Consider the following 26,692-nt stretch of genomic DNA (forward strand, 5'->3'; position numbering starts at 1 on the left):
ATCAACTTACATGACAAATTGCAGAAATGTTGAAGGTTCTAAAAAGTCAGTGGTTATCATTCATACAAGATGGAACAAGAAAGGAGCATGCAGGGTATAACTAAGAATGCAACCCCTAATGTTATAAGTGGTAGCAGCAGAAAGGTGGATTTTGGAAACAAAAAGGGAGTAACACTTTGAAATGGGTGAAATAATACATGTTATGTAGTATGTACTATATATGCATTCATTTATATCTTGCACTAGATTCATTTAGCTGCTACAGTGATAAAGTAGATTAAGTAGGCATTAGGCTACCTATCGGGCTGAAAGCAAACACACAATAAAGGATATTGTCTCTATAAAATATTTCCCCCAAACAGTTCTCAGTAGCAAACAAAAATCAAACTTGAACTATCATTCATCACTGTCTTCTCATCACAATGACATGATCATCTGTGTTGTGCCTCCTAACAGCAGCAGAAGAATGCTTTTCATTAAGAGAAATTCAATATGGAGTTGAATGTTTATATTGTTTCATTGTGCTGTTTTCTGTCTCTTCAAATGAAAACATTTGAAATGGTCCCAGTTACATTGTGATATGTAGTCCCATATAGAGCACTGGTAATCTCAAACTGGTAATGCTGAAAGCTTTATATCTAAAGGTTTAATGCACATGCAATGAGGCTTTAAAAAACAAGTAAGATGGATCAGTTGATACCAAGACATTAATTTGGCTACGTGCTTCCAGGATGATTGTCGTCAACAGCGGTAACTGCGCATGTATGGACTTGAGAGTTTTTTATTGAGATTTTATTATATCTTTAGCTGTGGAAGCTGTCAGGTTCCACAACAATTGGTAACTAAACTAGCTACAAATTTACCCACCTTTCAAGCTAACGAACTTTGGGAACATGTATCTCCAGGACAAAACTAAATTTCAGTCCCTTATTATCACAGACAGTGCTACTCCGTCTGTCTTTCTTGGTGGACGGTAATTAGAGTTTCTCTATGAAATGATTAAAACCCTAAAAGCGCCTATCTGTGTATCAGAGTTGCATGTATAGACAATTTTTTTTCCCATGAAAATGGTCCCTTATTCCTGCCGTAAAATGGTTTAAATGCAACTCTATACTGTTTCTGACCTGTCCAACTCACTGCAACTCAAACACACCAGCTCACCTACAGATCTGCTCAAACGCTATTAAATTCTCTACACAATGATGAGTTGTAACATTCAGACATAAACATTTGAACTTGAAACCAATACCGAAGAAGAATAATGATAGAAAAATCCCCCTACAAGTTGACAGGATTGGTTCTTAGATTTTTTAAGGTATTAAATCTGATCTCTGAATCTGTGTTCTGAGACCAAGGTAGAAATACTCAACAACAGTGTTCATTCTTTTACTAGAGTGGTCTTTAAGATGGATAAACTATGGATGTTGGCATGTGAGGCTACTGGACGGAGCAGCCTGTAAACAAACTGAACATCACTAATGCTTGTTTCTGCCGTGGAAAACATGTATGCAAGAGTTGAAACCTGCTCCTGTATGGCAGAGATCAGATTTTAACCAAGTGTTTGACACAGGGAGGCTGGGTGCTGAGGTCACAGAAGGGTCTATAGTCAACCTGAAGTACTACGTACATGCAAAACTTAGATCTTTGAGTTACATGGGATAAAAATAAATCTAATAGCGTTCTAGTTCCCGTATTACACATGTATGGGAGTCATCAGGAAGCTGGCCCAGTGAAACTGTGTTTGACAGACACTTCTGTGCTTGTGGTCGGTTTGTGGAGGAAACCCAGTGACAGATCAGCTCAGTGCAGCCGGGCTGATCAGTGTTCCTGAGCTCTCCAAGGACACATGGGTCCCTAGTCGCCTGGCCTGTAGTTTCCTCACTATGTTCTTCACTGTTAAGTGGGTCAGCACACAAACACGACAAAATAATTGTCAAAATCATTGATGTAAAAAGCACGAGTGTCATATAAAACTTCATTACAACTGCAAATGAAGCTGAACCACTTGTGGTGATGAGACCAGTCACCACACAACACCTTTATTCAACAAACCAGTTAATGAACACATTCTGTACATTCTCATACGGTGAATATATTACCGTTAATGTTAGGTTGCATAGTGTTAAAGGTAATCTATAATGATGATAGCTGGTAGACAGGCAGTGTCTCTGCCCTTTATTAGTTTTTCATTTCATTTTCCAAAGAACTACGCTTGTGGTGGAACTTTGCATATACAACACATGAATATCTACCTAGGTTGCATTTAAATCAGGCTGTAACTCTGACTACGTTCCAATAGGAGGCTTTGATACGTCTATATGTTCTTTAAAATGAGGCACAATACATACAGTAGTAGTTACATTCACGTGGCAGTGATAGGCAAATAGTAATAGACACAGATGTCACAAATGAGGCTGCTTTAAGTGCTACATCAAAAGTAAGTCTTGGTTCACTCTCAAACTGTTTGAGAACTTGAATGTGATCCATTCTGTGTCCTTTGAAAAGATTTTCTTCTCCATTTAGAGCAATGGAGAGAAAATTCCAGCATTGATACCCCACAGACCCTGTGGTGTTTCAGCAAGTCACATAGCTCCGTATTTGTCACTTTTCCTTATCGCTCAGAGAAAAAGGTCCACCATTGTAACCTTTGTAGATGCAAGAAGTACAATGCTGTGTCTTTCTTTCTGAGACAGTTCTTTTATTTTGTTGTGATAGCAGGCCATATTTCCAGAAAAGTTTGAAGGACTCGCATCTCTCCATTGAAGGCCCTGCCATACTCCACATCGAATGCCTGTGATACCTCCATACAGTGTCCTTTCACAGTCCTCCACCTATAGCTGGGTGGTTGTGGTAGAGCGTCTACTCCTCCTATCTTGGCGTTGAGTGGCAGGGAGGTGGCAGTAACGGGGCGACTTCCCTCGCGACTTCCTCTTGGAGCTACGTGGCATGCTAGGGTCTGGGGGGGCTGGTAGTCAGGCCTCCTCGGCTGTGGCATCGATCCCAGCATAGGTGAAGTTCTCAAAGAGAGCCATGTTCACATAAGCCTGAAAAGATGGACAGAAGTTGGAGATTTAAGACTGAAAATGGAAAACAACATTCACGTCAAAGGGTATCAGGGAATTTCAGGCACAATATGGAGTTCCATTGATTTTGAATCTTCTTCTAACCCATGGGAAAAAGATGCAATTTTAGCCTAATGTTAGGCTAATAAAGAGGTGCTAAGCTGTTGTAACCTGAAATTATAGTTGAATTTATAAGAATTATTGTGCTGCCACTGAGGCATTGTTTCATTTTTTACAGATTGTGTCTTTTAAATAATTCACTTTTACTAATTTCAGATGAAGAATGTGCTAATAACTGCTGAAGGTTAAAACAGTTTGCAAAAGATGTTTATTTTTTTGATACTGGTCATCTGATGACATCACGTCCTGTTAGGTCACTTCCAGGTCTCTTCCTGGTTCTTCAGAGAGCAAGGCAGACAATTTGAGCATGCTCTGAATTTATTCTGCTGTCATCTGCTAAAATTCATCATGGAGGCAATGCCGTAAGTTCATATATGTGATGTTCAGGATTTTCAAAATAAAAATAGTGATACTTTGTTAAAAATGATACTGGATAAGAGGATTAAAAATGGAGTTTGTTGACATTTACTTACTTACTGACTGTTATCAAAAGTGCATAAAGTAAGTTAATTTCATGTTTGAAGTCACTTACAATGCAATATTAAATTAAAACACAGATACTGACAATCTGTATTGTTTTGTTTGCTGTTTTCACTGAAGAAGTGTGACAGTAAATGGTCAGTCTTGCTATGACTCTGTCTTCAGTTTAACCTGGTGTTTAGTCCGAGTTTAAACACACTGCATGAGGACACTACAATTATAGTAATTCTCATGCAGTGGGAACGTATTTCATACATTTCTCAATAGTATCTTGTTAAACACATGCAGGAGGAAATTCTCTCTGAAGAAAATCATTCTTTGCCTGGGGAATACTGAGCATGTGACGTCTCAGCTCAGAGGTTCCAGGTTTGTGCCTGTTTATTTCAGTATATCAATACCCTGCACATTTATTGCAAAATAATCCATTGCTTTTCCATGTTTGTCAGTAACAACTAAGAAATTTGTCCAAATGTCAGACTTGCACTGCTTTGCTTTCATATTGTAAAAACATGCTCTAATCCACTTCAACTTCAGTAGGTGACTCATTCATTCTGGTTCTTGCTAAACCTCAAGACCTACAGGATTTTTTTTAACCACCCACCAAAATCAAAACTATCTGTGTAATTCCAATAGTAAAATCCTCACTGTAACTTGATTTTTAATTAGTTGGTGTCACTGTGATTTTACCAAAGATATTACCATTTCATCTCATCCTAGATCAATGTCTGACCAACCCCAAATGGCAAATTACAAAACACTGCATTCATTTTCGTTGCCATATAAATGACACCAAAGCTATGTGTATCTATGAAACCCGACAAAAAAGTCAGTCAAGCTTAAAGCATGACTGACAAAAATGAAGGCCTAGATGACCTGTAATATTATAAGTTAAAACAAAACTAAAGATATTGTATTTGGTGTTAAACATCTCAGAAACACACTAACCATTAAGTTACCCTGGAAGGCATTACCTTGGCCTAACACAGTGAGGAACCTTGGAGTTAACTGTGATCAGGACATGTCATTGAATTCACACATAAAACAAATCTCCAGGGTGTCCTTCTTTCACCTACACAATATTATTAGAATCAGGAACATGTTGTCACAGAATGACAATGAGTACATGTATTTGTTACTTCTTGGATGGATCATTGTAGTGCCTGATTTTGAAGTTGTTCTCTCTAAAAAGCCTCCAGTTGACCTAAAATGCTAAGTGAGAGTTCTGACAGGAACCAACAAGAAAGGTCATATTTTTCCTGTTTTAGCTTCTCTTTATTAGCTCTCCTGAATAGAATTTAAAATCCTTCTCCTCACATATAAAGCCCTTAATGACCAAACTCCATCATATCTTAAAGACCTAAGAGTAGCATATGTCCCACCAGCGCACTTTGCTCTCAGACTGCAGGCTTACTTGTGGCTTCTAGAGTTCCTAAAAGCACAATGCCTGGCAGAGCTTTCATCTATCATGCTTGTCTGCTGTGGATTCAGCTCCCAGTTTGGGTTCAGGAGGAAGACATCCTCTCTACTTTTAAGATTAGGCTTAAAACTTTCCGTCTTGATCGAGCTTATCTTTAGGACCGACTCTGCTGACCTTAACTATCTCTTAGGCTGCTGGGCTGCTATGGTACCTCCCATGATGCCTGAGCACTTCTCTTCTCTTTCCCTCTTTATATACTTAAATGCTATAGCTGTATATAACTAGCTTTGTATTCTTTCTTCTGTAGTTTGTGCTTCATTCTTTCTAACCTTTCTTTCCCTGTACATTTGTGCAGATATTTCTGATCGGCGTTAAAATGACTGACCTCCCCAACCTGCTCCTCTTGCTCCAACCAGTCGAGACAGACAGTCACCCACCCTGAGCCTGGTTCAGCTGGAGGATTCTGCCTATAAAAGTGAGTTTTTCCTCCCCACTGCCACCATGTACTGCTCAATACGACATTCTTGGGTTTGTCTCTCTAATACAGGAGATGACTTTACAATATAAAGAGCCCTGAGATGACTTCGTGTTATCTGAGATTTGTGCTGCATAAATACATTTGAATTGGATTAAAGAGAACAACAGGAAGTCTTTTTATTCTCCTCTTTCTGCTGACATGGTGTGGATGAGGCATTACCTTCCTGGCCTCCTGCATCCTGTTGAGTTGGAGAGATATTTGGGAGAAGGGGGGTCTCTCATAGGGTCGATCCCTCCAGCACTGCTTCATTAGCTCATAGCTGCACAAAGAGAGAAACACAAATACATGTGGTAAAACAGATGTCAGGAAGAGAAACACTAGCTGCAAAATACGGTATACTTACACCTCATCGTCACAGTTTTTGGGTTTCTCCATCCTGTAGCCTTGCGGTAGTTTTTCATAAAGCTCAGCACACGTCATCCCACAGTACGGTGTACCACCTGACAGACACATGTAAGGAGGTGAGAAAATAGCTATGGCACATAGTTTCTAACCATGAGAAGCTGCAGACAATATATGCTTCTCTTTTGTGACTCGTGCAAGAGATGCTGGCGTTCAGTCTGTTAACATTTCTCTTGGAATCATGTCTTCTAAAATGCAAAAGCTGTGTTTTCTCAAGGTTTACTGGCAATGAACGGTGCTACAAAGCTACACAAGTGACTCCAACTCTTCCTCAATGTAAAACTAAAGCTTTGACATGGCCTTTTCTGTATAGAAGTATTTGTTTTTTATATGCTAGAAGACATATCATGAGTGACATAGCCCGTCAATGCCATGGAGGAGCATTTTCATCGTGAAAGTGCAGCGTTTTAGTGATACTCTCAAAAACACAGATTCAGACGTCCAGGATTTCATACAAAGCAAACATAAGGAACAAATCCTGTCCACTCGCTGGGTGAAAGTTTGTGTATCATTATTCTTCTTCAAAATCCATTGCTGTGTTGCATGTTGCAGTGTACAGTAACATCTGAGCCACACTAATGCATAAAGGAATTATTTTCATGGAAAAAAAAAACTTCTAAATATGTAACTTTGATAAACAGAGATGAGTTTTTAGGGGTTTCATTAAATACCGGACACTGACTTTAACGTGATTTATTAACAAATGCCTGAATAATGTTGAAGAAAAAAAGCTTAAGAAGTTTTTTAATGAGTCATAAAATCATCTATGACTATAAAGTGAAGTGTATTGTTCGATATGGTTTTGGAGACAGTATAGTTACAGACAAACTGCAGCACATACGCTGCTATACTACTGACTATAAAGGCAAACACGTACAGTATCTTATTTTATCTTATTACTTGATTCATATGTAATTGCTTGTATTCTTATCTGTTCACACACATATATGTGTACATAATATACATACACTGCCGTTAAAAAGTTTGGGGTCACTTAGAAATGTCCCTATTTTTGAAAGAAAAGGATTTTTTTTCAATGAAGATAACAGTAAATGAATCAGAAATACAGTCCAGACATTGTTAATGTGGTAAATGACTATTCTAGCTGGAAACAGCTGATTTTTAATGGAATATCTCCATAGGGGTACAGAGGAACATTTCCAGCAACCATCACTCCTGTGTTCTAATGCTACATTGTGTTAGCTAATGGTGTTGAAAGGCTAATTGATGATTAGAAAACCCTTGTGCAATTATGTTAGCACATGAATAAAAGTGTGAGTTTTCATGGAAAACATGAAATTGTCTGGGTGACCCCAAACTTTTGAACAGTAGTGTACATTTTTTTTTTAGAAGTTTCAGTAAAATAATTTATATTGTTTCAGATATCTGTTTAAGCTATTTTCAGACCCCAGTACCAATAGCAGCTAACAGGGAACAAAATAGCAAAAAAAAAAAAAAAAACCCAAAACAATAAGATCGTGATGGTGATGTGAGTGAAACAGTGATAGGAATCATCGTTATCGCTGCATCAGTTTAACCACAAAAGCCCTCAAAACACATTCATAGGAATTTCCCCTAAGTTGTTAAGCAGGTGCTGAAACATGGTGCAAGACACTGAACTTTAGCCCGTCAGTGATATGTACTCAGTATTACAAATTAATATAGAGGTCGATGGTACAGCTTTTGTGTTAAAAGCCATCATGCTACACTGTATTCTTACTTACCTAAGCTTACAATTTCCCAGAGGAGAACACCAAAAGACCACCTGGGGGAGAAGATACAAAGATGACACAGAAATCTTAGTAACATAGATCAGTAGATCAGAGTTCAACAGAGATGAGAAGAGAAGATGAAGGTTTCATTATTAGCTCCTGAACACAAATGCTGACTTTGTTGATCATATCTGGTGCCTTGCAAAAACACTTTGCATTTTTACAATACATGTCTTACGAAACTTGCACGAGTCCAACTGAAAATGCAGATCAATAAATGAATAAGCACAAAAATAACATAATAATATTTCATCTCCTATGGTAACAATGCAAACTTTTTTCAAAAGTAACACGGAAACTGAAGAAGAACAGCATGAAACCACCATCTTTCCTGCAATCTGATGAGCGATGAGAAATAGCACCAGTTTCATGTCTCAGTGCTGTGTGGTTAATCAGATAAGCAGACCGTGTTTTTTGAGCTGTCAGTCTGTTCTTTTGTCTCTATTCACATCTCACATCTTGTTCTATGTGTAATGTTTACAACTCTGGCTCTACAGGCAGCCTTCGCTCTTCTTCCGTTAGCTGTCCTGCTCTCTTCTCGCTCCCTCTCTGCTGTGTATAAATAGGCTCCAGTTGACAGACCAACGTCTGTCTTTCTGCTAAGTTGTACCCAAAGCTTCCTGGTTGTGCTTATCAGTAACACAGCACACTGTTATCACTCTGCCACTGACAGAGGTATGATTTGTTGTTTTCTGTGGCAACGCATTTTGTGGTACACAACATCTAAACTTCACTGGAGTTTTCCGTGACACTGAAGAAAAAATAAAAAGTAAGAATTATGATCATTACAAGCTGCTGCTTCTTGTATTACTGGCAGCATGTGCTTTAAATGCAGACAAAATGTTTAAGCTGCTATGCGGAAAACAATGTGAACTTGGCCTGGCCTGAAAAACTCTACCTGATGCAGTAAGTGCAGTAGTTTGAGTCAGTATTTAGTTGAGATAATATAGTCACTCACACATCACTCTTGCTTGTATACACGCTGTAGTTCAGGGACTCAATAGCCATCCAGCGAACCGGCAGCCTCCCCTAAAAACCAAACAACACATTCATGTCAAACCCACTGCCATATATATGATGACATGTTATGTAGTTCACACATGTGAAGAGTCTGAGTATTAACCCTGTAAAACCCAAGCAGTTTTGTGCTCCTGGCTCATTTTTAGTGACTGTAGGCTCAATTTTTACTTAACTATAAATTCTTGCATTTCTATTTAAACAGCAGGATGAAACGTGTCCAACAATTTTCCAAGTGTCCTCAGGTATTACAAATATTAGGAGAAAAAAGTGACTTCACATACTATAAGATATTTTATTACTTACATTTTTAATTAGTTTCCATACTTATCTCCTCTATGCTCTGTGTAAACCCTGCCTGCAGTTCAGCCCAGTCCAGCTGAAAATCCCTGAATTTTTGTCACAGGACCGTTGATTGCAGCTGAGTCATTAATGATTATACGGTTGCACAGGGGAGCGCAGAATATTTTAGTTTTTACAAAATCTGACTAGAACACACGCTGTACTTTTTAATAGGCATTTTTAAAAATGAGACATAAAATAAAGTGATTTTGATTAAATATCATAAATCTATGCTTATATATGGTTCATTTTTCCAAACTGAGTCACATATCACAGATGATGAGTTAAAGACTATCAGAAAGTTAAAAATCTGGCAATTCTTTCAGTGTTTGCAGTGTCTGGCTCTGATAAATTGTGTCATTTCGGTGATTTTTTTCAACATAAAATACATTTCAAACCGGCTAGCAGATTTTGGGTTTCAAAGGTTAAAAACGTAACAAAGGAAGAAGACATTTAAAAATTTCATTTTTTAAATTTAATGTGGTTCCACACAGCCTATCAGATCAGTGTTGTACATTGCTCTCCTACCACTACACACTATGCTGCAGCTGACTGCCCTCTACAGTTCGTCTCACTTGTCGTACTCAGTTGATATCTGAATGGTGTTTTATGGAAAAACTATCTAATGACTAGTATTTTAATGACTGTATAACCTTTTTGTGGCAGATAAGAGAGTGACAGACTTTTTATTAGCCTGACAGACTGAAGATATTGCACTCTGCTAACACAAAGTTACATCATGTGCAGCAATCTGCTGGTAAATGTCTGTGACTGTTTGTCTTTACAGCTCATTTATCTTTTGCTATTTCAAATAAAAACTTTTAGTTGCTCTCTGCAGCATGTGAGAAGCATTACGACAGCCAACGCAATTCGCTCTTATTAAAGTGAAAATTCATGCAAGACCAAAGTACTTGTGCCCCAAACAACTAGTTTCCTCTGCTGGCTGAAAGCAAAACAGACTCTGAAACTTCTGAAAACAGCGCAACTGCACATGACCTCACTACTCACCATTGTCTTCTTAACATAAACTTCCTCTCCGCGGGACAGACCGAAGTCTGCTATCTTGGCCACAAGGTTGTCCCCTACAAGAACGTTCCTGGCTGCCAGATCCCTGTGGATGAACTAGTGCCAGGAGAGTGGAGGAGGAAAGCAGAGTCATTACTGGGAATTATACTGTATTTCAAAAGAAATTACAGTTTTTGAATATTTGATTGAATGTAATGCTACAACATGTTTTTCAAATGGACCAACACACAGTGGGTTGAATAGGACTGTTTTTCTTTGTAAAATGTAATATATACTATTTAATTGCCTGATGCTGTAATACTGCACCAGGAAATATCTCAAGCAAGACAAAATGTCTTTCTAAATGCTCCAAATGTATCTAAATCAAGTGTTTTGTAATCACAACACCAGCTGCCAAAAGGCAACTTGAGGAGAATTTGGGATTAGAAAATGGAAACAATCACAGCCACATGTACACATTGTTCCTCCTCCTACCTGTTTGTCACTGAGGTAATGCATCCCAGTCGCCACGTCCACAGAAAACTGAAGAAGCTGCTGGGAGGTGAGCGTGGAAGCAGTACCGTGTTCTTTTGCAAATGCAGGGTCGGTCTCCAACACACGGCTCTTCCTCAGGAAGTCGAGCAGGTTACCATAGGGAGCATATTCTATAGCTATGTACAGGTAACCTGCAGAAACAGAGGGACACAACACTGTGTGATCGTTCTGGGATAGCTGGCGCCTTTTCCAGCTCTTATTTAATTAGTTGAAATCCTCGTAAAGTCGCGCAGTCATTAAAAGAGGCCATGACTCCTGCTAATAAACATTTCACCTTCTCTTTGTACAAGTTGTTAGTGGCTCAGCCAGACTATTACAATGAAAAGATGTCCTTAGTTTATTCAAACACTGTGACTGTGGCCTTGCTGTCCTGCTGGCGTTAGCCCTGCAGGAGGCCCAGCTCCTGCCGGTGAAGGACTTGGCCTTCAATAGTTTGCTTCTGACACGTCAGAGGTAGACTAGAGCTTTTGTAAAATCTTCACAGAGCTCCACCAGATGGCTGAAGCTTGTTGATAAAGCCAAAGCCAGAGTTGCTACAGGTCATGAGTCATTTGTAGCTGTTGGAGGGGTTTCACCAGGGAGAGCGCCAACACAATTACTGAGAAACGTATGTGGAAGGAAACAATAACGGGCTGATGGACAGCTCAAAGAGCTGGAACTTAATGCAGTTATGTTACTTAGGAACATTGAGAACTTCTGTTCTTCAAGGACATCCTGCGTGTACTACCACAACTTCATTCCAAAACTATTTCTCAAAATGAAACAGTGATAAATCATCTCCTTCATGCCGGGCATATTTATCTTCCTCTTGACATTTAAGAATCTATCAAATATCTCGCCTCTTCATTCCCTCCTCCTCTATTATCACTCAGCAGCTCAGTGCTGAATTCCTCCAGGACACACCTAATTCCTCCAGTATGTTGATATGAGAGTGAAAGTAAATTTGTTCCAGATTGCAGTAAGATGAGAAAGTGAATGAGAAACTACACAATATCAGCCATTTCACCAAAAAATATAGACAGACGCTGAATGGATCAAGTGAGTAAAAACCCAAAATTGGAAAGAAAAAAAATGAGGTAGACAAATTCCCCAAATTCCCAAAACACCAATTGAATCACAGCTGGTGCTTCCACTGGAGCCACTGACTTTTTATTTTGTAATGAAATCCCTTTTAAGAGCTTCTCCCTTAGAGATTACTCAAAGCAAAATGGGAGGCAGCACAGGAAGAACACGTGCAAATTGCATGAGAAAGAAATATTACTCCCTGGAAGGATTTAGTACCTTTCTTGATCGCCTCCCTTTATTACTGTCTCTTCTTCTAACTTTTATACTTGCTTGTTTTCCTCCCTCCCTACATCATTCTTTGGTCCTCAGCCCTTCATTTATTTTTGCTCTTTTCATGACACTGAATGAAGAATGCAGGTTTTCTATAAATACTTGTATTAATGTTAATATGTAAGTATCTATATGATTATTTAAAAATATGCTAATCACATGCATTGGGTTCTGCTGCTGTAAGTAGCTATCTACCTGTTTTGTGCTCATATTGCTGAATAAACCTGAATTAACCTACAGATGTAAACACTGTAGAGTGGAGGTCTGCAGAGTAAAGTGCTACTTGAAAGTGAGACCGCTGGAGAGACACACTGAATTAGTCAGATGTTTATTTTTCAAGGCCAATTTGGTTGTGTAATGTCCTCACTGATGTACTTCACACACCAGACTTCCCCTCTCATGCTATCCTTCTTTGATCAAACAAAAGTAATTCAATTATTCACTTTAGAAACCACTGGATGTAGTTGGTGAAAACTGATCCTTCATGGTAAGAAGTGGGTCCAAGGAAACCTTGTACAAATATATAAATACATGCTACAGCAGTTTAGTTTGTGAGGCGCATGGACAAATCAAACAAACGTGATAGCACAAATGCTTCTGGCAGGCAAACGCTATTTAGATTGGACATAATCTGGTGCTTTCCAGGTGCAGATGACTGAGAATCAGATGGGATGGATGGAGAAGAATTTAACCTGTTCAAGTACAGGACTGCATGCTGGGAAAGAATGAGCCAGATAAAGAAAGATAGAACTGGAATCTGCTTTTGATATTCAATCGTGGATACAGTATATTCAGAACTAATATACACTATGTACATCTTTTGAAATACATTTAAATATTTAGAGAGATTCTGCATGTTTTTTTTTATTATGACAGTGCAACATCTATATAAGCTATGGATAAAATCACAAAAGAATCCAAACTTATCTATTTCTATGACAACTGACCAAAGCTGTTTAACAAAATAGTGAGTTGACTTTAAACTGTGACTTGTGAACTACTGTCCCTACCAACAAAAGCGACTTAAAAGTCATAGGTTGACAGTGAATCGATGCTCATTGCCGCCACTAGATGTCGCTCACTCACCTCTGTTCTCACAGGCTCCTATGAGGTTGATGATGTTGGGATGCTGGCCTAGTTTACACAGCACCTCCAGCTCCCCTGCAAAGTCTCTGTGGTCATTCTCTGAGGCGAACTCTGCAGGAGGAACAGCATGCACAGCATCGTTAAACAAAGTGCAAGCAAAGCAAGGCATCTTTAAATGAAGTTTTCACATCAGTCAGAGCTTCACTACACCATCTTCAGCTGCGCTCTCTGGGTCAGTGGGCTTCTGTGTGGTACACGTGTCTATACTGTGTGTCAGCTCTTTAAAGTGAAGTCTCTGATTGGGGAGAAAGTTTATTGATATTTAGCAAGTTTGCATTTTTAGATAGTTAGCATGCCCCAGATTCACCATCCCTCTTGCACCCCCTGGCCCCTTTCTCTTAATCTCCTCTCAACATCCTCTCTCCCCCTTACTTTCTCCCTTCCCTGTGCACAAGCACAAATTTGCACAAGCATGAATATGCACAGAATACATTGGAATAGTGCATAGCTGAACAGGCCACTGGGCAGCCTTCTTATTTCAGCCACTATCATAACTTAAAATCAAAACTGAACGTATAGAATCACCAGTCGAATCTGACCAAAACTACTTAAGAGTTTGGTGGCTTTGCCCAAAACTAATTGTTTTTATAGCATTATTTCCAACAGGATACTCTTCTCGTACACGTGCACACAGTTTAATGACATCATGTTTTGGCATGATTGACTGGATATTTAGCAGTTCTGCTGTTATAAGGCAGATGATTGGCTTTTTGGATGGAAGCGTCGGTCTTATCACTGCCATCTTTGGAGACTTTCTTGATCTATTTCCATCCAGGATTCTTTAAATGTTGAGTCTTTCTCTTATTATGTCTCTGATCAATGCTGTGTGAACACCATTTTTTTCAGCAAACATACTAAATACTACAGCTGGCTAACCAAGAGGAGATATTCACTGAATTGAACAAAGTGTATTGGATTAGACCTCCATACTCCACCTTTACATTTATGTGTGCCATAGTTACCTTTCAGCATCTTAATGGCTGCACTCATTTTGTTGCCGTCCTTCTTGATCATGGCTTTGATGACCTGATTATGAAACTGTTGTTAGCACCAATGTTTGGCATGCCACAACTTCATGAGAAAGATGCAACATATTTAGAATGTGCATTAAGAATCTAAAGACCTGGCCAAAGTTGCCTTCTCCGATGACATCTTCAAACTTTATGTCCTCCCATTCAAGGATTGGATAGGTGAGAGGCTCTGGTGTGGGTTTAGGCCTTCGTGTCAGAGTCAGAGTTCCTGAGTTAAACTGCAGAATAGTTTCTTCACCCTGGTGATGTAAACAGTCTAAAGTCAGCAAAGATACAAAGACCAGGCTCTCTGATCTGAGTGTTGTTACGTAAATTGCAATGGACAACCACAACTGAGTAAATACATCAGTGTTCCAAAATCCTGATTAAGAAATCTTAAGCAAGCATTGGAGGGTTCTCACCGATCCAGACTGGTAGGTGAACGTTCGCCGACGGTTGAGCAGCGTCTTCCTGATGAAGAAAAGAGCCAGCAGTGCCAACAGTATGGTCACACAGGTGACAGTCACTGAGCCCACTACGGCCACCAGCAGCTGGTAACTGTCCACAGCAGGCCTCCCAGTCACACCCTGGGTGGTCGGGGTTAAACTCTGAAGGCCTTTTCAAGTAGAGGGGAAGAGATGGGAAAGAAGGACGGGGGGCCAAGATGGAGAGAAGAGCCAAGTACAGAGATAGAGATGATTTTCAGACAGTAGAGATAAATATACTGTTGTAGTGTAGACATATTATTAGAATGAGTAAATCCCTGTCCCAGTGTGGGTGGTCCTGCCTAACTCCACCTGGGAAAAGAGCATTATTGGCTACACATACAGCTGAAAAGAGATTTTCCACTGGGAACTATTTTTAGTGTGAAAAGAAAATAAATCTTTCATCAAAGGAACCATAAAAAACCCTTAGATTATAGAAGTATATTGGACTATTTGGTCCATTTCTTTAAAGAGGCAACTCATTTTAATAATGTAGAACTTACTACAACTACAATGCCTGGTACCAAATTGGGTATGATTATATGATTTTCATGTCAGTCTAAACTTAGAAAATACCAACACATACCCCCACAAAGTTAAAGATTAACTGTTTTACACTGACTTTAAAAACAACAACAAAACAATTGTTACTTTGCAGTTTCTAATTTTTATAAATCACAAATAATAACTGTAAATAACATCCACATTAAAAAAAATCAGTATTTCTACAAATGGAGATTAGAGCTTTTATATAATGTTTGAAACTGTTTTAATGGATAATAGAACAACACATTCCCACTCACCGTCCCCCTGTGTCATCGCCTGAACAAACTTGCTCCACTCTCCGAGCACTTTGGAGGACGCCCTCACTCTGAACTGGTAAAGCGTGCTGCCGTTGAGCGCTGTGACATCTTTGGTGGTCTTGTTCCCATCGTCTGTGTCCACCCAAAGGTGAGGGCTCCCTTGGCCAACTGGCTGGTACTCTATGATGTATTTAATGATTCCTCCATTGGGGTCCTCGGGGGGCTGCCACCTCACCTGGATGGCTGACACGGACAGAGGCAGAGCCTGGACGTTGCGAGGGGATGATGGTCCTGAGACCCAGAAACAGCACTGTTGTTAAATCAGCAGACGCTATTCTATTACATTATTTTCTAAAAATGATGACATTAGCCATTAAAGCCTTAAAGCTTGGTTGCACCAAAAAACATTTAATACCAAATAACATAAAAGATCTAATTGCCATTCCATTAAATGGATCTGTTCCTAATTTTGCTAAATTATGAATTCATAACTATCAGCTGATAAACTTTTTCCTCAGTTCACACAAAATTTATGGGCAGAGAGAGAGTCACCAAGAAACTGGCAAGCACCAATCATATTCTTTCCTTTTTTGAGCATTTAAAGTAAATCAAATAAGTTCTTATCAGCATTAATTTAACTTCTACCTATTGAGGTTATACTAATCAATTTCAGGTAATCGCTGAATTATGCATCATGAGCTTTTAATCTACTATTGATTGCATTAGAACTCGTGCTTTGTCACAAACCACTGTAAATTCATTATAAAATGCTTTCCTGCAGCATATAAAAGCAGCCTTCCCTCTAGCTTGTCCCTAACCAGCAGCAGAGGTTTTCGTTACCCTGGCTGTTGATGCGGAAGTGGTAGGGTTTGGAGGGCGGCCCCTGGCTGCCACAGTTGATGAGGTGCACCACCACGGTGTAGTCCTGCTGATACTCCAGCTTGTGGAACTTGGTGGAGAGCACATTGAGCAGGGTGGTGTCCTCCAGTAGTTTCTCACTGTAGGGTGGTGGCCCGAAGAGCTGCACTAAAAAGCCGCTGGCTGTGGCGGCATTAACGCCATTGTTGGGGGGCAGCCGCCAGCGAATGGTAACATTGCGGCCTTCCACCGAGCTGATGTCAATCTCGGGTTGGACTGTGGGCTCTGCAGCGACAGAGAACAGGATGAGCTGAGAGGATCACCAGCTCCTTGTACATTTTGAATGAAGCTGGGCGGTTTGTTTAACTTATATTTTGATTGGAGGTGAATGACACAGCAGTGCTTTACACTGGTAGCTCTCAAGAGCTCAAGAACTTGAAATTTTGTCTGTGGGTCCATTTCCACCATGTTTTCATGTGGATCCTCTAATAGTGGTTTTTGCTTTGTAATTGACTCATGCCCATGTTTTTTCCCTCTTTCAACACCCTACATGGGTTTAAGTAGCTCATTAAAAATGATTATATGACTGGTGTGAATACAGCACTTTTTGCTGCTGAATTTAATTCAAATTTTTATTTTCCATTTACTTCTCATCTCTTGTTGGTCTTAAATTGTACTGCAGTCCTTCTCAGGGTTCACTCCCACATAAACACAACAATCTCAGGTCATTTCCAGCAAGGGGAATTTGCTAAATGCCTCTTTTCCCACATTTACTCTATTACAAATAGTTTGTGCTTATGCAAGAGACCAGTGTTCCCTGGTAACAAATAAAATTAGTTCCATTTCACACATGAAACTAACCACATGTTCCCAAAGAGTCAGTCCATTACTAGACCTATGCACCACTGCGCTATTTTATTTTGTCCATTATCTTTTCTTCTCTCACACTCTCTGCTGTAGTTTCTCTCTCTCTGCACCACAGTCATTGAGGAATAAATCCCTCTGAATTTGAACACAGGTTGTTACTATTCTTGAATGGTTTTGTGATTCCTGGATGATGACAAAGAGAGGTTTATTTTCTTTTTTTCGCTCTTTTGGCTTCAATCCCATAGGGTATTCAATCTATTTTAGCTAAGAAGCAAACCACAGATCATTTCAGTCCACTGGCATGTTTCTATATTTGCCCCAAACTCAGTCATCAGGACAGACGCACCACTGGGAAAAAGACAGCGGCCTTCTTTAGACATGGGAAAAGCACTTCACTCTTACTCTAACCAGACTCAAGATAATTGGGCTTGCTCAACTTCTGTGGTCCGGACGATGGACATTTGTTCCCAGGCAAGTTTTTCAGATAAATATTCTCATGTCCAATGTTTGCATGGTCTCTCTGACAGCTCAGTTATCTGTGGGCCTTACCGGGACAGTCGGTCTCCATGATGGCCTCGGGCCCCTCTGCTCCCTCTCCTCCTTCCCCAGGACGGCTCAGCTTGACACGGACACGGTAGCGTGTCGAAGGCTCCAGGTTCATCAGTGTGATGGGCTCTTTGTCACTATACACTGAAAGAAAATTAATATAGAATAAGCTGATTGATTATCATTATGATTTACAGTAGGATTGTAGAACGTGCATCATCACAGGGATTGAAAATAAGATGATACATAATTCAGAATTAATACATTTCTTTGTTAAATCTTTACGTAATGAGGAAGAGAAGACTTGTTTAGTTTGTGGAAATGTGCTAGAAAAGCAATGCTGTTTTTTGACGTGTTTTCTAAATATGACTTATTTATTTTGATCCGTCTTTGTCGGCTTTTCCATTAAGAGCTAGTTTTATTTTGAATTCAAGCGATGACTTATTGCCCTGATGATTCTCTTTGCTTCAGCTTTTAACTTTGGCTGAACTCAATGCGTGTTGAAATAATGGTGATAAACTGCTTACTGCAATGCTTTAGCTGCTGCTGTGCAATGAAGTAAAAGTCAAAAACAATCTTCTGAGACTGCCGCTTAATGTGATAAAGGCTGACCACTAGACTCTTTTTTTTTTTTTCTTTTTACCGATGATCGAGGACCAGGAGTCTCCGTTCTCCACAGGCTTGTAGAGGAGTCTGGTTGAGACGATAGGTCCATCTCCTCTGTGGGAGTCCACTGGCATCACCAGCAGCTGCTTACTCCTCTTCTCCAGCAGTTTGGGAGCAGAAGTGGGCACTGGGGGCTCTGAGTAGCCACAGGAAATTATTTTACCCACTGGTTTGTCCGAGGTTGTCACAGTATAATAAAATATTCTCTCCGTACATAGTTTAAAATGTTACTCAACAAAAACCACACACTCAAACCTTTAATGGTGAGGTTGAACTTGCGGGAGTCTTGGCCTCCATTGGTGGACACCCTGCACTCCCACAATCCTCCTTGTTGAGCTGTCAAACGAGGAATCTCAAACCGGGCAGTGCTCTTATTGGAATCCATGACAGTGAGAGAGGCCTGTAGTAAAATATGTAACACAGGGAAGCAACGCAATACTTGGTGAAGACCACATTTCCATATCCTGTGCCTTTTTTCTTTTTTTTTTTTAGCTGCTGCTTGAATTTTCCCAAAGAATGTCCTCCCTCTGAGAAGTTCCTTTGTTCCTGTGGGAAGTGCTGGTACAGTTCTTTATCAGATTGTTTCTATTATCAAGGAAATAGCATAGAAACGATAACACAGAACCTGAACATATCACTTATAGGCAATGCGCAGTAACTGCTGCACTGTAGAGTGATACAACCTTATCTGGTCAGACCATAGTGTTGCGGACTTCCTTGGGAGCTGAGTCAACCTTATAGTCATCAATTAGGACTTTAAAATATAGTGTAATTCAACTTGATTATATAATTGGTCCCCAAACTGCGTTATTTGTTCTATTTTATTAAAGAATATCTATTTTTTAATCCTACCTTTAATACATTTAAAGGGACAGGTAAACATTTGGGCAAAAATCAGTATTTAGACAAAAACCTCAGTCGCTATCATGTGTGTGGGAGAGAACCAGAGAATGGTTAGCTTAGCTTAGCCTAAAGACTAGAAATAGATGGAAACAACTAGCTTACCACTGTCGACTGTAATTATAGTGGCATGAGTCTTTTATTTATTTATTTGTTTGTTTATTTTATCTGTATTCTGAAATAAATGAGGGCTGCACAGTGGTTTGGTGGTTAGCACTGTTGCCTTACAGCTAGAAGATCCGCAGGTCGTGTCCTGGCCTGGGATCTTTCTGCATGGAGTTTGCATGTTCTCTCTGTGCATGCATTGGTTTTCTCTAGGTTCTCCAGCTTCCTCCCACAGTCCAAAAACACGCAGAGGTTAATTGAGAATTCTAAATTGTCTATGGGTGTGAATGTGAGTGTGATTGTTCGTCTCTAAATGTAGTCCTGTGATGGACTGGTGACCTGTCCAGGATGGTCCAGTGGCTGCTCTTGTCGCTTGCAGTATGAATGCCAACCTGAGATAATTTGCCTGCTCCAGCTTCATAGTTAGCACATTTTAGCAGTCTGTTTTTTCTTAATGTTGAACAGTTCCTTTAGCTGGCACATGAAACTGTTTAGACCACTGAGCTTAAGAATATTTTTGGTTTATTTCTGACGCTCTGCATCACCTTCTTGCTGTGTGGCCACTTACTTCATGTCTGTCTGACAATCTTGACTCGCATTATATCCAACTGATGTTTTATGCTTGGTTTTATTAGGGTTTACTGTAAGTTATCTCTGCAGCAGAGACTGCTAGTCTTCCTACCTTAAGCACAGTGCTGTCCAGCTTTCGAAGCTCGATGCTGTCGTGACTGGGCAGGGGGTTGCCTGTGGCTGAACAAAAGATCTTGGGGCTGGAGTTCAGATTCCACTCCAAGTTACTGTCCAAGTCCAAAATCTGGGGAGCCCGGTCTGAAGAGGGAGATAGGCATGGGACAGCAAATAAGAAAAGTCAAGATAGATAGAAAGAAAAATGATGTGGTGAGGAGAGAGAACACCAGAGCAGCAGCAGTTCATTTCAAAACCTTTATTGAAGTCAAAACACTAGTAGGATTTTGCAATCCAATGCACCATTAATTATGTTTTTGTTTAACTTGTGGTTGAAGAAGCAAGAGGGACACACTCTTGACGATTTGCAGACATGAAGGTCTTTTAGGAGTCAAAATTTAAAAAGTGGTTGCACAAAAGGGTTATATATTGTGTAATTAAACCAATGAATTATTAGTTCAGTAATTGTGCTACAATTACTGAAGCAATATTAGTTTTAATATGTGCAACAGTGATTTTTAAGTTGTGTAACTACACTATAAAAAGTGTATTTGAGATGTAGCTGAAGTAAAGCACTGTTTCCAGTACATGTCATTTATATTTCTGCTTTGGTGATATTAGTTTACCTTTGTGGAATCTAGCAACTGGAAGTTACACTTCATCCACCAAGACTGTTTATTAAATTTCAGCAAAAGTGCAAAAATTTGGTTTATGGCTCCTTTAGCATTATACCTGACATCAGGAGTACCATATTTTTATTCAACTTTTCTTACAGCAACTCCTCTTTCTAGTAGGATTACAGAATAAAGAAAATTGAAAGATTGAAAAGTTGATGACCAAATCACGTTTTGCCCTGTATGTTTAGATAAAGCGAATACTTCAGTTGGATAAATGGGAAACCTCAAGTTGACGTACCTTAAAATTAAGTTGCAGGAATGCTCATTTGAAAGGAATGAAATGATTTAAGTACATCTTACTTATACCAATGGCAATATTATTATTTGTTACACTATAACTGTGATGATACCTACCAGACTTCTCACAGTTCTGTCCTCTCCACCCTGTCGGACACTGGCATCCACTGAAACGGTTACAGACTCCTCCATTCTGACATTTACAGCTCAACCTGCAGTCTGGTCCGTACATGTCAGTATGACAGGCTGGCAACATAAAACACAAAAAACAGACTTCCTTAGAACATGTTATTAAACCTACAAGCAAATAACCTTAATAAGAAAACAACAGAGGGACACGTTTAAGTGATGTCCTCTTTTACTTACGACTATCACAGCGGCTCCCGGACCAGCCGCTGGCACAGGAGCAGCCATAAGGGTCTGGTAGGCAGAAACGAAGCCCTTTACACTTTGCCTCGGAGCCGCAGGACTCACAGGACTCCTGGCAGTTTCGTCCAAACATTCCTTCTCTGCAGGCTGCAAACCATCAGAGAAAGACAAATTTACAAATGTGTTTATTTAAATTCCTCAAGTTTTGCTGTATCATGCCTCAGAGTACCTTGCAAAACACCAGTGTAACTCATCTGCCAACGTACTGATCTGGATCCCATTCATTTGGATCCACAGTTATACTGATTAAATTATCTGGATATAGTTTTTAATCCGTTTTCTTAGATTGTTGCAATGCACAGTGTTCAGTGACAATTTAATGTGGCCTAGCCACAAACACATTACAGCATGGACAAACTAGCAGTTCATCACCTGAATGCAGTGAAGAGAGTAATGCTCATCTAATGTCAGCTGTTTAAGTGCTTATTATAAAAACAGCTGACCACACCTACAGCTCACAAGGTCAAAAGAGGCCCAATTTAGGAAAACATACTTCAGAAAATAGTGGGGTTTCTTCCCCCAGTATGTGAAAAAGGACTGGGCAACTAATCAAACCCAAACCAGTTGATTGTTTTGATCCAGTATTCATGTATTTACCCGAATATTTTCTTTGCTGACATCTTTGATAATAAAATATGTATCCCTTTGCAGTGCTTAATGGCAAATACACATCATGTATACTAATAAAAGTACCACAAAAATATGGAACAATATTCAAGTAAAATTTGAGCTTGTTGTGTCTAAAACTAAACTAATCATGTTTTGGTGACCTAATAACTTGCCACCCATAGGTCGTAGGTTAAGTTAACCTAGTGTTGCACTGGCATGTTGTTGATATTAGGTGTCCCAACAATATCCTTTTCTGCAAGTATTCTGTGATACTACAGTTTTGAATAGACTTTTTGTATAAATGTATCTCATCAACATATGAAAATTACTACCTTGACAAACAGGCTAATCCCGTGTGTGGTAGAAGCAGTTTGATTTGAATGATTGAAAAATTTTAGTTATCTCACATGGCTAACTCCCACACATATTGGCACCTCTTGTGTCTAGTTTAAATCACACCTTTCTGGTCGTACTCAGTTTGCTCGAGTTAAAAGGTTGAAATCTCAACCCTTTCTAGTTACTAATGGTGCTCCCCAGGACTCTGTTTTCGGTTCCCCTCCTATTTATTATTAGCCATGTTTTCAGGAAATCAGGTTTTCACTGTCATTGTTTTGCAAATGACATCCAGTTCTATCCACTGAGCCTCATTCCACTCTTCTCTTTCCTTTTTCACAAGAGAATAATCATGGTTCTCGTATAATTTTCTAAAACCTAATAGCGATACAAAATCTATTTTGGTCAAACCTGATAGTTTTCTTTGAATATTGACAGCTCCATACTCCCTGCTTTCTGCATGTCATCTTGGATGGCACTTTATCTTTTGAAGCACATACCAATAATGTTACTTGGTCTGCATACTTGCATCTATGCAATATCAATTGTCTTCACCCATTGCTTCCATCTAATAGCATCCTGCATTGACTATTGCAATTCTATCCTCTATCCTATCCTTTAGTCTTCCTCTCAAGTGTCTTCATGAACTTGCATTGGTCCAGAATTCAGCTGCCGGTATCATTATACAAATCCCTTCCTGTGTTCCCGCAACTTTGCTGGGTTCCTGTTAAACCTTACTTAATTAAATTTATTCAGATATCTTATTGACCTAATACACAGAATTTCTCTGGTACTGTCCACCTCTGTCTGTCCATTTCTGTCTTAGACATATAGACGAAGTTATATTACTGTACTTGTGAGGACATTCCCCTGGGTTCTATACAAACCTGTCTCACAGCGTGTTCCCATGAATCCTGGAGGGCAGATACAGTCTCCATCCACATCATGACACACTCCACCGTTAAGACAATTTGGACAATCCCTGTCACAGGTTTGACCCCACTTCTTACTAGGACAGTCTACAGAGAAACAGATTTCTCTGTTTAGATCATCCATTATCTCACTGTGTACACAGATTTCAGGCACATGTGGCTAATTTCAATGACACGGTTCATTAACCATACTTTAGAAGCAATAAAAAAAACATAAATTAGTGTGAAATGCATACTAAATCATAGTATCACAGTGAAATGCACGCAGGAAAATTGTGTTTTGTGGAAAGAAATTAAAAAAGCTTAAAGCAGATCATGTGAAGAGTGGAGATAGCGTAAAAGCTCTAATTTTCCTTTAGAACACTGAGATACGGGAAATGAAACAAACACGTGCTGGTCATGACTTGCCAAAAAATGCAGATGTAGAGATATGTACAGATGTGTAGCTGGCTGGATCTGCCCAGTAGACAGAATAATCCATCCAACAGCAACTAAACAGTATAACTTCGCTAATAAACATAATGTATCTTGTTTAATGTCGACAAACAATGAGTTGTAAAAAGTACAGGGTTATGATTTTTTGCTTGGAGCTGGAAACTGTAACTCTTACTTTATACTCACTGATTTTTAAAAGTTCATTCATTTATTACTAATAAAGGAATGTTCAAGAACTTAATCCTGATTTAAGATTAAGTTCTTGAATATGAGAATTGCATTTCAAAAGCTCTTCCAACCACATCATTGTATAACACACCTACAACGTATCTGTGAGTTGAAGAACTGCACAGACATCAGTAATTCTAGCACAATGTGCAGTGAGTCACACTGTATCATATCTCCTCCTGTATTTTGCAAGATCAGCCAAATACATGCAAATTGCAAATCACATCTGTGCCCTAAAAAATGATGCTTAATACAATCTAACACTGTGCATGTAAGATGTGTCAAGATCCAACAAACCTCTGACAATGAGCCTCATCCAGGCACCCTGGAGGGGGCTGTCTCCAACATAGCTGGCACTGTAGATGCCTTGATTGGCATATTTTGCATCCTCCATGGTCAGTACAGCGGTGCGGTTGACCATATCGTTCCAGTGAGTCATGTAATAGTAGTTTCCTGCACAAAACATGCGATAATGCTAATGGTTTCGTTCCACTCCCTATTGTAATTTGGTCCATTTCTGTCATCAAAAGCCTGTGAAGGTATTTTCATCATTTGTGGAGGGGCTGTTTTTGTGGTCTTGAGTTGTGTTTGCTGCCTTACCGTTGTACTTCCAGGTCACATCTCTCTTTTGGGAGCTGAGGAGCTGCATACTGAGGTGAACTGTCTCTCCTCTGTTTGCAGTCAGTGTAAGGTAATTTGGAATAAAATTAGCTGTAAGAAGCACAGAAGTTATTTTCTAAAGATGATAAATTGACCTTGTTGCATAAGAAACTGCACATCTTAAATAATCAATAGTGCCTGGTCCTAACAAAATGTAAGAACTTTCTGTCTCGCTCACAAAAAATGGTCATATAAAGTTTTAACACACCTCTGCCGAAGTTGTTAATCATCGTGACCGTCTCAAGAGGGGGAACTTCCTGAGTGGATTCACAGTAGAAGATACCAACATTATCTAAATCACGGAAGTCTCTGGCCACAGCCTCCTTGTTCTTGGGCTTATGCACTTTAAAATTGGGCTTCTTGGGAAATAGGAGGATTTTGTTGTCTCTCTTGATGTCCAGCTCGACCTGGGCTGGGCTGCGCTCTCCGCTGATACAGGTGATGGTGAAACGATTGACGTTGGTGACCGCTGCTGTGGAGATCATGGTCAAGTCGATCACAGCGTCTGTGGGGCGGAGAATTAGTCATTCTCTGACTGATGAGGCAGGGTCACGGGTCATTTGTTATCACACCACTACAGACCCTGCCATGGATCCGTTGGGTCATGAAAACACACATATTTGTTTCTCTTAATTAGACACAAAAACATCTATTTCAGAAAATGTTTGATCACTTTGGGCTGCCTCATAGTTTCAGCAAGAAGCGAGGCTGTTGTGTACTGATGCAATCTGTTGTGAAGTGATTCACACAAGAACAGAAAATAGAAAGTCTACAGATGGTATAGATCAACTGTTTTCATTGCAAGTTACTTGATTTTTGCAATTCTCAGTAAAACCATTAAAATACATATTGTTTATTGGATTCATTATCACATCAGCCTCAGCACCTATATGAAATGTTCTTGCTGTTTTTCAGATAGCTGGTTTCAGTACAGTTTTGTGTCATGTTCTTGAGTCAACACATGTCAGAATTTCAGCCTTGCATTAAGTGAAGCAGGTTGACTCATTTTCATACACCTCATCCATGTGAACACATAAAGTACAGTCCCAAATGAAAGAAGGAGTTTCACAAGTATCAGTTTCCATCATCTTAATATGTATTCATAACAGAAGTGACTCTGTGACTTGTATACTGATACCCGAGAAAGTGATTGACATTTTGGTTTAAACAGAAAAGCCTCAAAGAATGTAGATATTCAAATAAAAGTGCCAAACCGAGTAATGTCAGTTTCTCCAGCATTCCATCTGCCTGGTATTTAAGGCAGAGATCCACAGAACAATAGGAGGAAACATGGATGAGCTCCGTTTTCCCTAAGGGCTCAGAAATCTACTCTCTACACTGCGAGGCTGTTTATAACTTTAACAAAACACGAATTGTTAAAAAGGACAGATTTAACTATATACTGTAGGTTTGGTCTTTCTTAATATCACATTTCTCGAAAATAAATATCGACATCTACTCCGTTTAAGAGCTGCCCAAACAGCCTTAAAATAAGTTTCCTCTTACCTGAAAAATCAAAGAAGCACAATACAAACACCCACAAAATCCTCATGCCATTTATAGTCCTCATTGCGTCAAGGTTGTGTTAATAAATCAAGTGCCAGCTCGGGGTTTTTTTGTCAGGTAGAGCTCTACATCCAAAACGGTGACGCTGCGTCACGGCGGTGCGCTTTTTTTACGCATAACTTGGCGAATCCTCCAAAGCTCCTGTTCAGGTGCAAAATCCCCCCAGTAACAACGTATCTTTAAGAGATGGTATCTCACTACTGTCACACTAAGCACAGAGTCAAACTTGCGAGAAGCTTTCTCTGGGTGGGAAAGGAAGGAAGAGCGTCACCAGACAGCGGAGGACTGCTGGCGCTCCAGACCTCCCCGATCCAACTAATGTATTTATGAGTTTAAACTTTGTCACTTTTTGTTCCAATACAGTGCCAAGCAGTGACTGGCATTGTATTGTCTATACATTTAGTAACTGTCTTTGCATTGACTAAAACATGTAAACATACTGTTGTAGAGGACAGCATAGTTATCATATAT

The 26,692-nt window shown here is 39.6% G+C and overlaps 1 protein-coding gene across 2 annotated transcripts; it reads right to left on the reverse strand.

The window, feature by feature from the left end:
* Positions 1–1,991: 1,991 nt before the first annotated feature.
* tie1 (tyrosine kinase with immunoglobulin-like and EGF-like domains 1) lies at positions 1,992–26,458 on the reverse strand. 2 transcript variants are annotated; one of them, XM_023285262.3, is made up of 24 exons: positions 26,162–26,458; positions 24,864–25,160; positions 24,596–24,706; positions 24,293–24,448; positions 23,288–23,419; positions 21,396–21,545; positions 21,147–21,275; positions 20,114–20,259; positions 18,682–18,826; positions 18,404–18,562; positions 17,764–17,904; positions 16,330–16,632; positions 15,490–15,780; positions 14,624–14,817; positions 14,315–14,461; positions 14,154–14,217; positions 13,132–13,242; positions 10,651–10,841; positions 10,159–10,272; positions 8,750–8,820; positions 7,744–7,784; positions 5,961–6,057; positions 5,777–5,876; positions 1,992–3,044 (listed from the first exon to the last, which is right to left on the reverse strand). In XM_023285262.3, the coding sequence occupies exons 1-24, from the start codon at positions 26,223–26,225 to the stop codon at positions 2,973–2,975; spliced, it is 3,426 nt and encodes a 1,141-aa protein (XP_023141030.1). In that variant the 5' UTR covers positions 26,226–26,458; the 3' UTR covers positions 1,992–2,972. The 2 variants fall into 2 exon arrangements, with proteins under 2 accessions (XP_023141030.1, XP_023141032.1); XM_023285264.3 differs by lacking the exon at positions 16,330–16,632.
* Between the last annotated feature and the right edge of the window lie 234 nt (positions 26,459–26,692).

The sequence above is a fragment of the Amphiprion ocellaris genome, chromosome 2, assembly GCF_022539595.1.
Source record: "Amphiprion ocellaris isolate individual 3 ecotype Okinawa chromosome 2, ASM2253959v1, whole genome shotgun sequence".
Classification (NCBI taxonomy): domain Eukaryota; kingdom Metazoa; phylum Chordata; class Actinopteri; family Pomacentridae; genus Amphiprion; species Amphiprion ocellaris.

Excerpts from the sequence above, each read along its gene's own strand:
- tie1 (XM_023285262.3), bottom strand. The coding sequence starts at position 26,225 with ATGAGGACTATAAATGGCATGAGGATTTTGTGGGTGTTTGTATTGTGC. Across the intron at positions 24,707-24,863 it reads GATTAACAACTTCGGCAGAG|CTAATTTTATTCCAAATTAC; the intron begins GTGTGTTAAAAC and ends TGCTTCTTACAG. Across the intron at positions 23,420-24,292 it reads GATGAGGCTCATTGTCAGAG|ACTGTCCTAGTAAGAAGTGG; the intron begins GTTTGTTGGATC and ends GTTTCTCTGTAG.